We start from the raw sequence: 18,966 nt of genomic DNA, 5'->3' as shown, positions 1-18,966 counted from the left end.
AAATACACAAGGTATAAATAAGATTTGCTCTGGGAAATAGGCTCTATGCATGCAGATTTTCTGCCTAAAATAGATTTTGTCTTGAATAAACTTACTAAAAACAAGGGAAAAAATAGTCACAAAACCAGGTTTTCATTGTGAAAAAAAATCTGATAAAGGGAGAAAACTCAAACTGAACTTTTGAAATGAAAAACAAAATTAACCCCCTTTGTAAGTTTGTTTTAAAAAAAAATGTATTTTTAGTCGTGGCGACCTTGACATTGGAGATATTGACGTGATTCTTTCGTGCGACACACCGTCCCATGATGGTGAACAAATGTGCCAAATGATTTTAAAATCTCACAATGAATGACATAGTTATGGCCAGGACAAGCTCATTTATGGCCATTTTTGACCTTTGAACTCAAAGTGTGACCTTGACCTTGGAGATATCGACGTAATTATTTCGCGCGACACACCGTCCAATGATGGTGAACAAATGTGCCAAATGATTTTAAAATCTGACAATGAACGACATAGTTATGGCCCGGACAAGCTTGTTCCACCCGCCCGCCAGCCCCCCAGCCAGCCCGCCAGCCCGCCAGCCCGCCCGCATTCGCCAATCTAGTAACCAGTTTTTTCCTTCGGAAAACCTGGTTAACAAAAATAACATAAAAGCAGAAAGTGTCGTCTCTTATATAATCCTGTGCAGACAAAAATGCACAGGCACATTAAGGACAACACTTTAAGCAAATGCATTAAGCCCCTCTATCCCAGACCAGTTACAAATCTTCTTGGAAGGTGTTGCTATAATCTGTATGCAAGGACCTAAATATTTTCCTGAAATCTGAAAGTTGACACAAATCTATAGATTTTTAGAATCCAATTCAGAATGACTAATGCACAAGTGTTGGAACATAGTTTTCATTTTGATGTTCAATATGGGTGAGGAATTTAAAGGTTCATCAAGACCGATTGTATTATAATGAAACATACACGCATCTCATTAAACCAAAATTTGTCATGCAGTGACCCAACATTTTGACGTTCATAATGCCAGGTATATGAGACTTGCTCTGTGAAAACAGGGTTACATGCATGAGTGTTTAGTCTTGTCCCTGACTAGCTTGTGCAGCCAGCACAGGATAACCAGGGATGACGCTTTCCCCATGGAATGGATTTTTATTTTTAAAATGAGATTTAAATGGAAAATTCATTATAAGCGAAAAGTAAAGTCCCTGATTAGCCTGTGCAGAATGCACCAATTAATTGCACAACACCTTACGCACATGTTTTTAGCCCCATTATCCAAAATTGAGGCTCATATATCGGCATTGACAGATTATACAAATGTTAGTTCAAGGTATAATTTGTGAAACACTACATTTGCTGATTTCATTACATATGGCAAAGACCTCAGTTGACAAATTGCATATTATAAAAATGTCCTGCAGCTTAACCAAAAAACACAACTTTTAAAATTCATGTCAAGAAATTAGACTATATAAAAAGCTTGATAGATCAAGTCTGATAAAATATTTGAATAAAATGGTCGTTTAAGTGCAATTCTTGTCATACATTAAACCAAGTCTTTCAAACAGATTGATGTTACAAAATTTAATAGCAATTAGAAATGAATTTAACATCAAGATTGTAATAAAATTTACGTCAACTTTTTTTTTATGATTGTAAAGATATGGTGAGATTTGATTTGTTTTGCAAGTAAGTGGAAACCATCTTACAATTGAACCATTAAAATGTTTCAAAGCAATATTATTTTCCACTTCTCGTACATGGCAAAAGCAGACATAATTATGCAACCTATTTAACGTCAACTCCCTAAGAAACTACTAGTAAAATCAACAAACAACCACAATCACACTGCTTCTGAAATGAAAACTTACCAGTAACCAAATGTTCTTGACTATCCCAAATGCCAAATAATAGAAATTTCGAAAGGAATTGCAGTATTTTTTACGAACTTTTCTCAATAAATTACTGCCTTTGAATAATAACTGACATAGAAATTCCATCAGCAGTATTTTGTCTAAATTCTATTTTCATTTTAAGCATACTAAATTTGCAAAATAACTCTGTTTAGAATAACATTGGTATACATTTGTAAAGAAAGAAAGAAATCATTTGTGAGACTGCAAGAATGGTTGGGAAAACCCGAGATTTCAATATTGCCAGATTTGTTCCTGATCACTATATGATAAATTTATGACTACATAAAATTGTGCTTTATAATGAATCAACAGAAAATTGTTTACATGAGCCTTAAATGTTCTGTGAAAACTGGGCTAAATGCATGAAATAAATGAGTAAAGTGTCGTCCCAGATAAGCCTTTGCAGTCCACACACGCAAATCTGGGCACACACTTTTCACCTTAACTGGATTTTCATTTAATAGAAGAGAGTTCCTTCAATAAAAAAAATTCCATAAAAGCAGAAAGTGTTGTCCCTGATAAGCCTGTGCTGGACAGCATAGGCTAATCTGTGACAACACTTTACGCATATGCCGTAAGCCCCATTTTCCAAAAGAAAGGGTAAAATAGTTATCAAATTGATAAAATATGGCAATATATTGAGTTTTTGGCAACTCAAAGAAGTTACAGAATACCAAACTGACACCATGCATTCATAACTATCAGGCTTGCCACAATATAATGACGGATCTGCACTGAGATATTTTGCAATAAAGAATGTTCAATTTACACAAATTATTAAGTACCAGAAATGCGGAACAAAACAGTTACCATTGCATAAATAATATTTGGTTTAAAAATGTTACAGAACATAATAGAAATGTTGACACTTGATTGTGATTAGGCTTAGTTTTGTGTAAGAAATCAGTCTCCACAGTGATATAAAAACTGGAAAAGCTACATCCAATATAACAAGATCTGCAACTTTTTAAACACAAACATAAATTGTGGTTTTGCATTATATTGTTACAGCCATTATAAGCAAGCATACACTAGCATGCAAACTCAAATAATAATGTCTTCTTACTGTAAACATGTAGAAGAACTACTCCAAGAATGGTTCCTTCCTCACAATTTCCTTGGCAACAATAGATATTTAAATTGTTGTCTTCAGTAGAAATATTTGACAAAATGTAAGTGGCCTCCCGGCCCATTTGGGTCCAGTTTGCCCTTTCCCGTGCCGGGTCTTCCCTGCTTACTAGGGTCAGGTCAGCTAGGGGACCTGTGTACGTACACTTTAGGGTGAGGTCGTCAGAAGTGCATACTTTCGGGCTATGGGGTTGCAACGCTGCAAAAATGCGGGAAACAACATGTAAAGCAAACAGGAATAAATGTGCAATAAATGTGTGGCAGGGAAGCAATTTGGCAATGTTTTGTTGCAATATATATAAAGAATGTGAAAACGTTATTGTACTTATGATGCACACCTAGTTATTATGAATAGGCACCTATTATTCAGGAAAATAAATTCAAGTTTTCAACAGATTTGCATCCAATAATGCGCATCCAAACGTATATTGGAAATATCACTAATGGTAATTGGCAATATCAGCAATGCTAATTGGCAATATCACCATTGTAATTTTCAATATCAGCTTTGCTTATTGGCAGTATTCATCAATTATATTTGGCAATATCAACAATTACATTTGGCAATATCAGCAATGGCAATTCCCAATTTGAGCAATAGTTATTGGTTAGATCACCAACAGTAATTGGCAATTATCAGAAATGGTGATTGGTAATTGGCAATATGAGCAATGCTGAAGGGCAATTTCAGCAGCTATGGTTTATTGGAAATATCAACAAGAGTAATTTGCAATATCAGGAAAAAATCTGCAACAGTTCCTGAATTTTTTATTTTGATTGTACATCAGATAAGACTATTTTTCACATTTTATTTTTTTTTAAGCAAAATCATTAAAATAGCCAGTGTAACATGCTACCTTTGTTGAATGTTTGATTTTCAGGCAATGAAATCAAGCTCTTATTGATGACTGTCAGAAAAGAAAATTCAAGTTAAAACAATGTTTACTATTATTGTACTCGATGTTAGTTTTGGGTTTTTAGTTCATTCACACCATATTATACCATCCATCCCCACACCGTTTAAGCCTGTTGTGTATATGTGAATTGTCAACATGACACATATATATTAGTACTCTTTGTCCAAACTGCTATATAAACAAAAGCTATTCACATGCATTATACAAAATTACAAAAAAGGCATGTTGCTGATGAAGATATATTACAGGCGTAGACCATCACTAAAGCTTTATATTTTCTTCTGAATTAAATTATGCAGCAATATAAGTTTTCAAACTTTGTTTTCAGACATTGAAGCTGTATATTTATTATATTTAAAATATTTCTTATTGTTTTATGAATCAAGTCTGAAAGAACTTTGAAAAAGCTCTCAATCTTAATTTTGGAAAAAAATAGTCTGAAGTTGGATTTGTGTCCAAAAAAATCAAATCGGTCTCCATAAATCTGTGAATCAAAACAAAGCAAGCCATTTGGGGGATTTTGTTACATCTAAATACATGTACATGCACACTGCATTACTATTAGTGCTTTAAACTGTTTTACTTGCAAAACGCAAGCATATTTGTATTTTGGCACCTTAAATTCATTTTTAAAGCAAACCTGCCTTGATGGGGACCAAAACCAAGCCTTTATGATAGATGTTTATTCTTCTATATACCTTTTAAATCAACTGCTCTTTGTAGAAAGATAAGACGCTCTGTAAGACAAATAGTGTTGTACATACAAAATATCACATCCTATTCAATACCTATAAATATTTTAATTGAAATATTGAGGTATTTAAATGAAAAAAAATATATATTCTAGGAATGCCATAAGTCTCATCGTGAAACTCCCATCTGTAATAAACAAGAGGGCCTGAAAGGCCCAAAGTCGCTCACCTGAGATTCAAAGGAACTGACCTGTTCTGTGCAGCCCAAGATGTCATTAGAACAAAATGTTCTTACCAACTTTCATGACTAGTGAACACCCTGGCAGCCATGTTTTTCAACAGACCAGAACCATGTTCATACGCATCCAAGATATCATTTTAACAAATATACTGACAAAGTTTCATGAAGATTCATAAGTCCATATAAGGATAAATGCCTGGCCCACTGGTGGCCATGTTTTTCAAGCAACTGGAACCATTTTTGAACTCATCCAAGATATCATTGGAACAAATCATCTGACCAAGTTTCATGATGATCAAACAATAAATGTGGCCTCTAAAGTGTTAACAAGGTTTTACAAAAGCATGATATACAATGTATATTAGGAAAAATGCCCTGCCCCCTGGTGGCCATGTGTTTTAAGCAACCGAAACCATTTTCGAACTCATCCAAGATATCATTAGGACAAATCTTCTGACCAAGTTTCATGAAGATCGGAAAATAAATGTGGCCTCTAGAGTGTTAACAAGGTTTTACAATAGCCATATAAGGAAAAATGCCCCGCCCCCTGGCGGCCATGTTTTTCCACCAACCGGAACCATTTTTTAACTTGTCCAAGATATTATTGAGATGAATCTTCTGACCAAGTTTCATGAATATCGGACAATACATGTGGCCTCTAGAGTGTTAACAAGATTTAACTATAGCCATATATAGCCATATTAGGAAAAATGCCCTGCCCCTTGGTAGCCATGTTTTTCAAGCAACCATAACCATTTTCAAAGTCATCCAAGATATCATTGAGACCAATCTTCTGATCAAATTTCATGAAGATTATACAATAAATGTGGCTATTAGAGTGTTCACAAGGTTTTAATATAGCAATATATATACATGTAGCCATATAAGGAAAAATGCCATGTTTTTCAAGCAAACATAACCATTTTCAAACTCATTCAAGATATCATACAGACCAATCTTCTGACCAAATGTCATGAAGATTGGACAATAAATGTGGCCTCTAGAGTGTTAACAAGGTTTTACTATAGCCATATAAGGGAAACTGCCCCGCCCCTAGTTGCAATAATTCAACTCTCAGCTTAGGCTTAGAGTTGCAATGCGCTCTCTCTTGTCCATGGGTGCAAAATGTTATCAACAATTCAAAGGTTAATGAACACTGAAACTGCAAGAGCTTATTAAAATTTACCTATCTAAACCACAAACTCATCCAAATGGTACCATTAAAGCAAAAAATAATTGATTTGTATTGACTAAGGTTTGTTTTGTACGCTGTATCCGCCATATTGGAAAATTGACCCAATATAGGTCAGGTCGCATTACACCAATATTTTGTACGTCGCGTTATGTGTTGGAGCCAAAAAGTCGATAACGATGTGGTATTCATACAGAATACACTGTTTCAAATTTAAACATAACAATGTCAGCGAGAAAAGTGTGTTGATTTAACATCGTCTTGTTTTTATCGGATGCATGCAAAGGATAACATCAGGTAAATTTAACATGTTTATGAAGTTTATTCATTATTTTCCTCAATTTGTCTCAAATGACGTCTGTTTAGTGAAGCGCAGGGATTCGCTGCGCTGAACTGCACCCATGAAGGGGTGCATAATTATGGACTGCCAGAGCCGCCATAGCAAAATTTATCAAAGGCTCTGGGAATCCGTTTATATGGACTACCCTGCCCCTAGCGGCAATGTTTTTTCACCGATCTGGACCATTTTCGAACTCGTCCGAGATATCAATGAAACCAATGTTTTGACCAAGTTAAATGATGATTGGGCAAAAATTGTGACTTCTAGAGTGTTAACAAGGTTTCTCTATAGCCATATAAGGAATACTGCCCCACCCCCTGGCGGCCATGTTTTTTCAACGGACCGGAACCATTTTTGAACTCAACCAACATATTATTTAGACAAACATTTTGACAAAGTCACATGAAGATTGGGCATCAAATGTGACTTCTGTAACAGTGTTCACAAGGTTTTTCTTTTTTTGACCTAGTGACCTAGTTTTTGAACCAGCATGACCCAGTTTTGAACTCAGTCGAGGTATCAATAGGACAAATGTTCTGACCAAATTTCATGAAGATCAGACAATAAATGTGGCCTCTAGAGTGTTCACAAGGCAATATGTTGACGACGCACGACGGACGACGCACAACGGACAAAGGCGATCACAAAAGCTCACCATGAGCACGTTGTGCTCAGGTTTGCTAAAAAGTAAACAAGAGGGCCATCATGGCCCTGTATCGCTCCACTGTTTTTTTATGCGAAAGAAACGTGCAATGCGCATGGGTTGAAATGTACTCAAGCATGTGACTTTCTCTTTCTATCCCTCGTCCCACTGGGCGCTTAAAGTTGGAAGGGTGAGCATTTTTATATATGGAAAAAGTTACTACCGTGTTTACTAAACAGACTAAAAAGCCCGGGAATTGTTGCAAAGGTCCTTTGCTTATAATGTAGGTACATTTATATCTCCAAAAGATATTGTCGTTCTTTCTATTTCACATATTTTTTTATGCTGAAGATCAAATCTACGCATTTGATTTGAAACAGATTCACAAGACCCATATGAATCAAAATGCCTTAACCCTTTACCAAACGACTCATTTTGGACTTTCCCAATTTGAAAGAGGTTGCAGACAACAATTAAATTGTAATGGAATCTGAAGGAAATGATCAGGTAGGGTAGAAATAATTGTGATAAAAAGAGAAATTGCTCATCTTGAGCAATTTCTCCGTTTATCACAATTATTTATAAAGTCGTCAGCTACAAACCTGTAAAATCCTGTTAGTGTTTGGTAAAGGGTTAATAATCTCTGGTTCCTTCTTAAGAGCCTTTCACACATTTATAACAAATACAATAATAGCATCTTTCTTTGTAAAGAATCATCTCAAAATATAACAAGGGCTGTTTGTAAAACATGCATGACCCCATATGGGCTGTCAGTCGTAGTGGCAGCCATTGTGTGAATAAGGTACATTTTTTGGCACTGTGACCTTGACCTTTGACCTAGTGACCTTAAAATCAATAGCGGTCATCTGCGAGTCATGATCAATGTACCTATGAAGTTTCATGATCCTAGGCGTATAAGCTTTCTTGAGTTATCATCCAGAAACCATTTTACTGAGTAAAGTCACCATGACCTTGACCTTGACCTTTGACCTAGTGACCTGAACTTCAATAGGGGTCATCTGCGAGTCATGATCAATGTAAGCCTTCTTGAGTTATCATCCGGAAACCATTTTCCTAAGTTGAGTCACCGTGACCTTGACCTTTGACCTTGTGACCTGAAAATCAATAGGGTCATCTGCGAGCCATGATCAATGTACCTATGAAGTTTCATGATCCTAGGCATAAGCGTTCTTGAGTTTATCATCCAGAAACCATTTTACTATTTCGGGTCACCGTGACCTTGACCTTTGACATAGTGACCTAAAAATCAATAGGGGTCATCTGCGAGTCATGATCAATGTACCCTTCCCAAATAAGTGTGTAAAACTCGAGTTAAACACGAGTTTTATCCGTGTTAAACCAAGCGGTATTGGCAGTTGGTTTTTAGTGGGTTTTGGTATGTTGGTTTTTGTGAGTTTTGGTAAGTTGGTTTTTTCTGTGTTTAAAGTGGGTATTTTTACCAACTTGGTTAAAACTGAGTTAAACACAGAAAAAACTCACTTGTTACATAAATGTGGGCTTTGGTAAGTTGGTTTTTTGTGAGTTTTGGTAAGTTGGTTTTTTGTGAGTTTCGGTATGTTGGTTTTTTGCGAGTTTTGGTAAGTTGGCTTTTTCTGTGTTTAAAGTGGGTATTTTTACCAACTTGGTTAAAACTGAGTTAAACACAGAAAAAACTCACTTGTTACATAAATGTGGGCTTTGGTAAGTTGGTTTTTTGTGAGTTTTGGTATGTTGGTTTTTTGTGAGTTTCGGTATGTTGGTTTTTTGTGAGTTTTGGTATGTTGGTTTTTTCTGTGTTTAAAGTGGGTTTTTTTACCAACTTGGTTAAAACTGAGTTAAACACAGAAAAAACTCACAAAAACCAACATACCAAAACTCACAAAAAACCAACAAACCAAAACCCACAAAAAAACCAACATACCAAAACTCACAAAAAACCAACATACCAAAACTCACAAAAAACCAACTTAAACACACTTCTCTCTACAATAGTGTGTTTAAGTTGGTTTTTGTGAGTCTTTTGTTCGCTTAAGGAATCATAAAATTTTGCTTGTTTGACCTGTAACCTTAGTAAAAAAAAAATTATTTACACCTTAATGGTAAAAAGGTTATTTGAGATAAAATCACAACAGATCATTACAAGCCCCATGTGATTATAAATAAAAGACACACACAATTTGCAAAAAACAATGTTTATATTAAAAAAACAAATAATGTGAACATTTTTACAGTGCATTTTTAACAAAACCAGGAAAACATCTACCCAAGATACATTATCACAATATGCGAGCACATTTAACATAATAAATTAAAATAAATAACATTCTCCTCTTTGGGCTACCACAGGTAAAAATGGGAGGAAGGGTATGAACCATGATTATATACAGTTTCAGTTAGTGAGGGGTGATACAGAGGATAAAATTTATAATAATTGTTTTTAACTGTGTTGGTGGTACCGGATTTATAAAATGACAACATTAAGGAATCCTTCATCCTATCTTTTCCTGGAATAGCCCTTTACACATATTTACACCTATGAACAAAGGAACATATTGCTCAGCACTAAACAGTTTATATATTCTCCCCGCAGTACATGACAGGAAACCTCCTCAAGGCCCATCTCATGTTCTCTTCCACTGTTGATAATTTGGGAAGGGCAAACTTTTTGGAGATGACAACTGAAATGTATATGAACAATCAATGCAGGATTTTACTGTACATTACAGTATTAAAAAAACATGTAGAAGTTTATTCCACCCAAATCAAGTCTGATCTGAATGACTTGATTTTGGTGGAATAAACTTTTACATCAATATCATCAGTTCAGATATCCCATTTTAACATCATCTACATTAGAAGGATTTCAAAAGAGGTTTTTGAAACAAGGAGGCAAATTACTGTTGCTTGAATTTTTTATATCGTTCAAAATTAGAGCTTGATCGTTAACTTTATACTGAGGTTATTTTTGTCTGCCTATGTGTTAAATTCTCAAAACTTTTATACACAAACACAATTTTTAGTAACTCTCAAATTTTAGCAGTAGTATTAAATTAACGCAAGACAGATTATGTGCTGGAGTCAAATTTGAATCAATTGCATTATGTTTGTTTCAAAATGAATATGGAGGCAGTAGAACACCTATATATTTAAATCCCCTTTTTCCCTATAAAAAAGAATCATACCAACCATGGCGTAGTGTTCAGCAATCAGGAGACCCTCTCGAATCTCCCCCTTAGGGGAGGTTGAACAGCACTTCATAGAGCAGTCACCAGCTGATCAGGTCTGAAAACTATACTGTCATGGCCTTTGCGAGGTGCGTCTTGTGCATGATCTCATTTGAGATCAGGTCCTGAAAGATATTTTATAATGTAAGTGATAAATATTGCTGTTATGGTATATCTTGTTACTATAAATATTATTAATTTAAATCAAAACAAGTTTGTTTGCTTGTTGTTTTTGTTTGTTTATTTTTGGCAATTTAAATCCTGTGATCACATGTGACTTAACGCTTGTCATAAATAATTAAAAGAAATTACGTGTGGTAGAAAATACTGTTTGAAAATGTACCAAGATATGTGGTCTCATTTGGCTGTGTGGACTGGTCGGAAGTGTGACGCCTTTCAAATGCTAAAACCTGTATAGTTTTACCTCTCAACAAACCCAACTTTCCTTTGTCAAGGACAGGGCTCGGTTTTCCCACTCCTGATCTACTCAAGTTGGGCTGCTCGTGCAGGGTAAAATCTGGTGTCAAAATCCATACATCAGTTAGTCCCCCTTCTGCTGTCTTTTGGCAGGAATATTCTATCCAAAGAATCTTCCAATCAATGTAAATTTCACCTTGGGAGTCTAACCTTCAAATTTAAAATATAAAAGTTTTCATTGAATATGTGGGAAAGAAATCTGTTCATTAATAACCAGAAATAGGTATAAATAACATTTAAGATGACAATAATAATAAAATACAGCCATAATTATTCAAATGGTGTTGTTTTTCCTTATAATTGCATTACATTTATACTTATCCATTTACATTTCCCAGTGACAATACATAAATATGATAATGATCATAATTAATTCAATATAAAACTAAATAAAAAAGTGATGTAAAAATGAAAATACAAACCTAAAACAACTGTTCTTCAGTATTCCAAGATAACAGGCAGTTGATGAATTATGAGACCATATCACTTTAACCATCCACTTTGAATCTCCTTTGCAACAAACTTATTGTTGATTTACACATTGTAGTACATACACATTGTTTTCACCACACAATACTTCATGCTGAAAGTTATTCAAGACATTTTAAACTAGAATTATAAGTCTTAATGTTACTCAATTATACCTTAAAGCTCAAAGTCAGTTGATAAAAACCCCCTTTGTTTTCAAAACATAACTTCCTGTCTCCAGCCAATCAAAGTCGCTTGTTTTCAAATAGATGGTGGCTCAGCCAATCAAAAGTCTATCAACACCCCTTTGTTAGGCCTATAGATGGAGCACTGATACTGTGATAAGAATTAATGTTTATGATTTAATTGGGGGGGGGGGGGGGGGGGAGGGCTAATCTCTTATGTGTGTCAGCCAATTACTAAATCTGAGAAATATCTACTGATTTCAACACCAACATATATGTATTTATTGAATAATACACAGCACCCTTAGCATATTATATTTAATTGTGAATATTTAAAAAAAACATGCTGAATGGTGTTAGCAAATAATATTAATAGTATAAATATTATTTATTTTTATTGCCTTTTAAATTGTATGTTAAAGGTCAATGTGGTAGGCATTAATTGTATTGGGGTTAAATATCAGTATAAGAAAGTTAAAATAGTTATTGTTTTTATGTTGAGGAGATATAATTGATGCTGGCAAGCCCACATAAGTTTCCATATATTAATCAACACTTTCACACTGAAACTAGTTTTATTTATTATAGAAACAGTGTCACTCTCCCCCTCAAAAAATGAATACAAAAACACACTGTAAGTCTATTGAATTCTCCAAAGAACATAAATTAAATGGAAGTATTCACATTTTTATAGATGTGTGATTGTTCTTATAATATATTTAATATTTATGTATTGATTCAAAGTGAAAGACAAACAATTTCATATTCAGGTATAAAACTAAGTTTGAACATTTTAACATTTTTATAGTATCTGTGAACCTGTGATGTTCTGAAAGAGCAATTTTTATCCAATGTTTCCTTAAAATTATGGGGAGCCCATAAATGTACAAAAGGTGCAATGGCAAACAAGCTGTAAAAAAGCCCCTTTACAATTCACCTTGATAATATATGGCTATAAACATGAAACAAAGACCTAGTTGAAGAATTATTGTTTTATTATTGAGTTATGTTAATAAACAAAAGACCAACTTATTGATAAGTGTGTTAAAGTGAGTCTTTTAGCCTTGTTGCGGCTTTCAAATTATTTATAAAAAGACCAACTTAAACTCGCTTTAACCCACTTCTGTTTATAAAAAGACCCACTTCTGTTGTAAAAGACTCGCTTATGAAACAAAAAGACACACTTAAACACACATAAACCAACTCATAAATAAAAAGACTCACTTTTGACACATAAAAAACCAACTTCTTACAGCAAAAAAACTCGCTTTAACACACATCTACTTTAAAAAACCAACTTTAAACTCAGTTAAGCACAGTTTAGCTCACATAAAACTCGCTTTTATTAGCAAAAACCAACTTCCGCTCAGAAAAACTTAGAAAAAACACAGTTTTATGTTGGTTTAAGTGTGTTTTGGTATGAAAGTGGGTTAACTTTTTGCAAGGGTACCTATGAAGTTTCATGATCCTAGGCATAAGCGTTCTTGAGTTATCATCCAGAAACCATTTTACTATTTCGGGTCACCGTGACCTTGACCTTTGACCTAGTGACCTCAAAATCAATAGGGGGTAATCTGCGAGTCATGAACAAATTTGGTAGAGGACTATTAGATATCACTACATACCAAATTTAGTAGCCCTAGGCTCTATTATAAATTATGAACAGAGGATTTTTAAAGTTTGCACAAAATAGCCCTTAATTTTAAGCATATGTTCATTTTTGTGACCCCCGGGGCAGGGTCAAGTTTGTCCCCAGGAGCATAATTTGAACAAACTAAGTAGAGACCTATAAGATGTCACTACATACCGCATTTGGTAGAAATAGGCCCAATAGTTATGGACAAGAAGATTTTTAAAGTTTGCACAAAAAGGGCCCAATATCAGCATATGTTCAACTTGGTAGAGGACTATTAGATGTCATTACATACCAAATTTGGTAGCCCTATGCCATACGATTATGGACAAGAAGATTTTTAAAGTTTGCACAAAATAGGCCTTATATAAGCAAATTTTCAATTTTTTGACCCCCTGGGGCAGGGTCAAATTTGACCCCAGGGGCATAATTTGAAGAAACTTGGTAGAGGACTATACGAATTGTCACTACATACCAAATTTGGTAGCCCTAGGCCCAATGGTTATGGACGAAAAGATTTTTTACAGTTTTCACAAAATAGGCCTTATATAAGCAAATTTTAAATTTTTGACCCTCTGGGGCAGGGTCAAATTTGACCCCAGGAGCATAATTTGAAAAAAATCGGAAGAAGTTCACCCCAGGAACATTCCTGAGAAATTTCATCAGAATTGGACCAGTAGTTTAGGAGAAGAAGATGTTTAAAGAAAAAGTCAACACACTGACGCACGCATGCACGACGGACACAGGACCATGACATAAGCCCCGATGGCCTCTGGCCAGTGGAGCTAAAAATCAGACCATTTTCATGTTTTAAAAGTACTGAAATTTCCCAAACATCATGTTCAACACGAGGGCAAAGCCTTATTCTACTTTAAGACAAAGCAAGTCATACAGTGCTTAAATGCACATCTTTGAAATTATTATAATATTGTTGAAGTTTTATTTCCACCTTTTCCTTATCGTGTTACTTGACATTTTTACCTTGTAAGACAATTATAAACTTGTAAATGTGTTGTCCTGCGTTGCATAGAATAATGTTTAGTGTAATTAAAGGGGCCTTTTCACAGATTTTGGCATTTTTTTAACTTATTCATTAAATGCTTTATATTGATAAATGTAAACATTGGATCGTAAAAGCTCCAGTAAAAAATCAAGAAAAAAATTAAAAAAGGAAAAGAACATTGCCCGGAGCAGGTTTCGAACCAATGACCCCTGGAGTCCTGCCAGAGTCCTGAAGTAAAAACGCTTTAGCCTACAGAGCTATTCCGCCGAGTACACATTCTTGGCGTATTTTATACCTTATATAAGCAATCTTCGTAGTTGCACAAAATTTAACGACAAAAACAGAAATCTCCAAATTATTCAATCGTTTCGCGTTGCAACGCTTTATAATTTTTAGGTTTTAAAATCGTCAAAAGATGCATATAATGGCTATATTAGAGCATGGTTAATGTTCAGTATTACTGTTTCCTCACAAATATCATAACTAAACAAAAACTTACGAATCTGAAACAACTTTTATCAATTTTGTCAATTTACCAAAGCGTGAAAATATCCCTTTAAGACAAAATCTTATGTAGGTTTAAAATATCATAATTTATTTTACATTTTTAATGAATACACTCATGGTTTGAATAAATTAAGATAAATTACGAACCAGCTAACAAAACATGACTTTAAAACAATGACAAAATATATTAAACCTTTAAAACTTAGCCTTTCAGTTTAAGTATGGATAATTATAATAAATGGTTATTGCCTCTCTTTAAGGGACCGGCAACAAGATTGACGAAAAAAAGCAAAGTTTTAAAATACTGTACTTTTTTACAATGACTAGTGTATATCGATTAAAATATCACAACTGGTAATTACTACATAACTTGAAAATAAGTTGTTAAGTTTTCATATTTTCAGTATATTCGGTAATAAAATTGAAATGAGTATGTCTACCAGGTTTTTACCAGTTAACTATAAACAAGGCTATTTATTGTCAAGCAATATGGTCCCCTACCAGCTCCAAAATCTGTCAGAAATTCCACCATTGTCATTTTTTTTGGTTGCCATAGCAACCACAATTTTTGACTTAGGAAGAAAATGAAATGAGGTGCATAATGTCCATATTGCCATCTATCCATGTTGCAAGTTTCATGAAAAAAAAATAAGAACTTTTAAAGTTATCTCAGGTCAAGAAAACCGCCATTTTCAGCAGTATTTCTAGTCTATTTGTTGCCATAGCAACCATAATTTTTGACGTAGGAAAAAAATTAAATGATGTGCATAATTTCCATATTGCCATCTATCCATGTTTCAAGTTTCATGAAAAAATACATGTATTAAGAACTTTAAAAGTTATCGCAGGATCCAGAAAAGTGTGACATACAGACTCACAGACACACAGAGCGCAAACCATAAGTCCCCTCCGGTGAAACCGGTAGCGGACAATAACGCAAGTAGATTGATCATCATCGTCACGTGGTAAACCCAAGAATGCAAATTGTGCTTGCGAAGTGAATTATGTATATATTTTATATATAAAATGATCAATCTACTTCACTTACTTATTATGAGTGCGTATATTGTTTTATTATACCTCACTTTTATTTACAATGCTAAACTCCCATAGGCCATTGTGACATAGAAATACTGTCAGACCCAGCGGGAATAAATTTACTGTCCAAAATATACTGTATCCCGCTGCCATAGCAATCACGTGCCACCAGCGGGAAAAACTTTACTGACAAAAAAATACTGTATCCCGCTGCCTTAGCAATCACGTGCGGAATGTTCGAAAATTATACTGTCCCATTCGCGCATGCGCAGTACGCAGTTTTGCGTGTCCGTTGTATTTGGATAATTAAAATATCGATTGCAACTGAAACTGTGCTGTAGAATAGATTAATGCCATTATTTAAGCTTAAATGACAGGAGTCAAAAAGAAAATCAATTTAGTATAAACGACACGCTTACCTCAAAGGCAACTTTAATCCAATGCTAATAACAATAAAGTTACAACGATAATACACTTCCAGTGTCTGTTCTTAAGGTGTTATGCATGACAAACACACAATCCGAAATACGTTTTGGATTCGTTTGATGCTTTTAAACCACCACGTCCCTATTGTTGTCCCAAAATGTTTCGTCACCGAAATGACGTCACACAAGTACGTCATAAATTGCGTAATCAAGTGATGAAAATAAAATACGGAAAGCTGGTTCTGTAATATATTTTTAAAGAAATAATTGACGACTAAGAAAATTGATGGGATAAATTGATTACTAGGTCGGTGCCGAATAAAGCGAAGTTCATTTTGCTCTGCCCGTAAATCTGAACCACTCCACATATTAATGGTTGTTCATTGCTGATATTAAATTCAATTATTGAATATTGAAATTGTTCATGGTTCATATAAATTGTTCATTTTTGAATAGTTTATTCGGTATAATAAAATAAATATTACATGTCTGACAGGGTGACAGTAAATTTGTCAACTTTCGGAAAAATACTGTCAACCTTGGCTTCGCCTCGGTTGACAGTATTTCCTCAAGTTGACAAATTTACTGTCACCCTGTCAGCCATGTAATATTTATATAATGTCACCTATTTTCGCAATGTTCTTTCGATTTAACATCACGAAATTTTATTACCGAATATACTGCAAAAATGATTTTTTTTTTCAAGCAGTGTAATATACCAGTCATGATATTTTAATCAATATAAACTAATAATTGTAAAAAATACGGTATTTTAAAACTTATCTTTTTTCATAAATTGTAAAAAATACGGTATTTTAGAACTTTTCTTTTTTAGTCAATCGCGGTTGACAGTCCCTTTCAAAAAAATAATTTACTTCATTTTTAACTGAAAAATTACATAGCTTGATAGGTTAAATACTGAGTATTCATATTGAAAGAACTAAAATTAAAGGACAATTAAATGAGAAAATCTTCCTTTAATGGAGACATTTCATGCACAGTTAAACCTAAACTATCATGTATATTGTGTTAGTGACGTACGTATGTGTCATTAATCATCTTTAATGATCACTTGCTCTTAAGCTGAATTTGTTATACATTGTTGTTTCAGGTCACTGTGTGGGTGCAAAATGCAATGAGGCTTAAATGAGGTTGCCTAGTTTATTAAAAAAAATTGTAGTTAGCACAACGAGGGATCAACGTGAAATTACTGTATGTGCTTAGAATTTCTGTATTAGATTATAGTGACAATAGCTTTTGTAATTAATGTACTTTTCAAATAACTATGTGGTTCCAACCTTATTTTAATTGAAAAATAGTGAGTTAACCCACTGAATTTGCATGTGAGTCGAACACATATACGCCCTTAATACCGACACATACTTTAACACTGCATGGGTTTTATACCAATATAGCAGATTTATACCAATTCAAATATTAGCAGTTGAAGTTGCAGGCCTGTGTTGAATTAATGTATATAAATGTGTGATCTGTTTACGAAAATAAGTGTGTTTTTTTAAAGAGGAAAAATGACATAGTCACTTCTAAAGTCTATATCCAAACTATACAACAACAGAACCATTTATAGCATTGAGAGTGACCCAGAAAAGTACGCAAATACAAAGATAAACATTATGAGATTTCTGTTGTTAAAATGTGAGCTAATGAATTATCTATAAATTTGTGTTAATTTAAATGAATTTAAATGAATGTGTGGCCAATGCTCTTACGTTACATATATTTATAGCTAAAGAAACTTTAGCGTACAGTTTATATAGTATTGAAAGTCGCGCCAGCCAAAAATCATAAAAGCGACATTTAAAGTTATGGTAGCCAGAACTAATATATTTAATGCTTCTGCCATTCAAACTCATGTTCGCCATATGAGAGATTTGAGTTCGTCTCATTAAAGCAAAATGGGTAATAACACACATGTTACTCTGAAATCTATAAAATATAATGAACAACTGAAAATAGCCTTCCATTATTACAGAATTACCTAATGTATTCAATATCAAGTAATTTTTGATTTTATGAAGGTTGTGAAATGCCCCTGGCAAAATTATTAATGTTGATGATATAAAGCTGATCGATAACTGATTTGAAAATTCTAAAGTTACCGTCACAATAAGTTATTTTTACTTTTTCATTCAATTTGATTGTGAGAAAATATTTCATGACATTTTCCTTTTAATTCTTTATTAACTTTGGATACTAAGGGTTGAGTGTTTGTTACGAAGTTATTGCAAACATATCTCAACTACAAACTACACAAATAAAAAATGTCTGACTCAAGGGCAAAAGCAACTGAAGGGCAAGTTACTATAATAATTGTCTCCTTGCACCAAAATAACAGTCAAGTCGTTATTATGAAGTGCAAGAGATATTTCTTAAAAAGTACATGCTAGAGGTACCTATTATTGACAGGCACCTGTCTCTGTGACACACCCAGTAATTTGAAACATATTCAATATAATTTTCACAAACTTTTCACAAACTTATCACTTATTCACCAGTATACCACAACTGAAGGCTGGACAACTAAAGTGACAACTAAAGTTGTTAAAAAGATTCAGTTACATGTATAATTATTCCTTCAGATGAAATCTTTGAAAGTTTTAATAAAGCTCATGAATTTAAAATGAGTGTGTCATAGTTTGAATGGCATGACTTAATTTCACATAAAATTTCATTTAAACTGTTATTGGTAATTTTATAATATCAGATTATCAATATTTAATACCTATTTAAGTTATAAAATTCAAAAATCAAATGCTATTAACCTTGAACATAAAAGTTTATGCATTTACATATGGCACGCCAAGGCATTCTTGTAAATTCAAAAGCATTTCTTCACTAATCTATTTTTTATTCAAAGTGCCTCAGTGTGCGAACTTAAATGTCATCAGGGGCGGATCCAGGATT

The 18,966-nt window shown here is 33.9% G+C and overlaps 1 protein-coding gene across 7 annotated transcripts in view; it reads right to left on the bottom strand.

Moving 5' to 3' along the window:
- The window catches only part of LOC127849355 (uncharacterized), an 81,585-nt gene that overhangs the window by 42,062 nt on the left and 20,557 nt on the right, over positions 1-18,966 (bottom strand). For 4 of the 7 annotated variants that reach the window (XM_052382091.1, XM_052382090.1, XM_052382092.1 and 1 more), the window contains exons 3-4: positions 4,672-4,710; positions 2,995-3,255 (exon numbers count right to left, since the gene is read on the bottom strand). The exons of 2 other annotated variants lie outside the window; for them this stretch is intronic. In XM_052382091.1, the coding sequence (XP_052238051.1) occupies positions 2,995-3,255; positions 4,672-4,710 (300 nt within the window). The remainder of the gene's footprint in view (positions 1-2,994; positions 3,256-4,671; positions 4,711-18,966) is intronic. One more of the 7 variants, XM_052382093.1, reaches the window with a different exon arrangement.

This window comes from Dreissena polymorpha, chromosome 1, assembly GCF_020536995.1.
Source record: "Dreissena polymorpha isolate Duluth1 chromosome 1, UMN_Dpol_1.0, whole genome shotgun sequence".
NCBI classification, from domain to species: Eukaryota; Metazoa; Mollusca; class Bivalvia; order Myida; family Dreissenidae; genus Dreissena; species Dreissena polymorpha.
The sequence above is the reverse complement of the archived record's forward strand: the minus strand, read 5'-3'. Positions and strand labels throughout refer to the sequence as shown.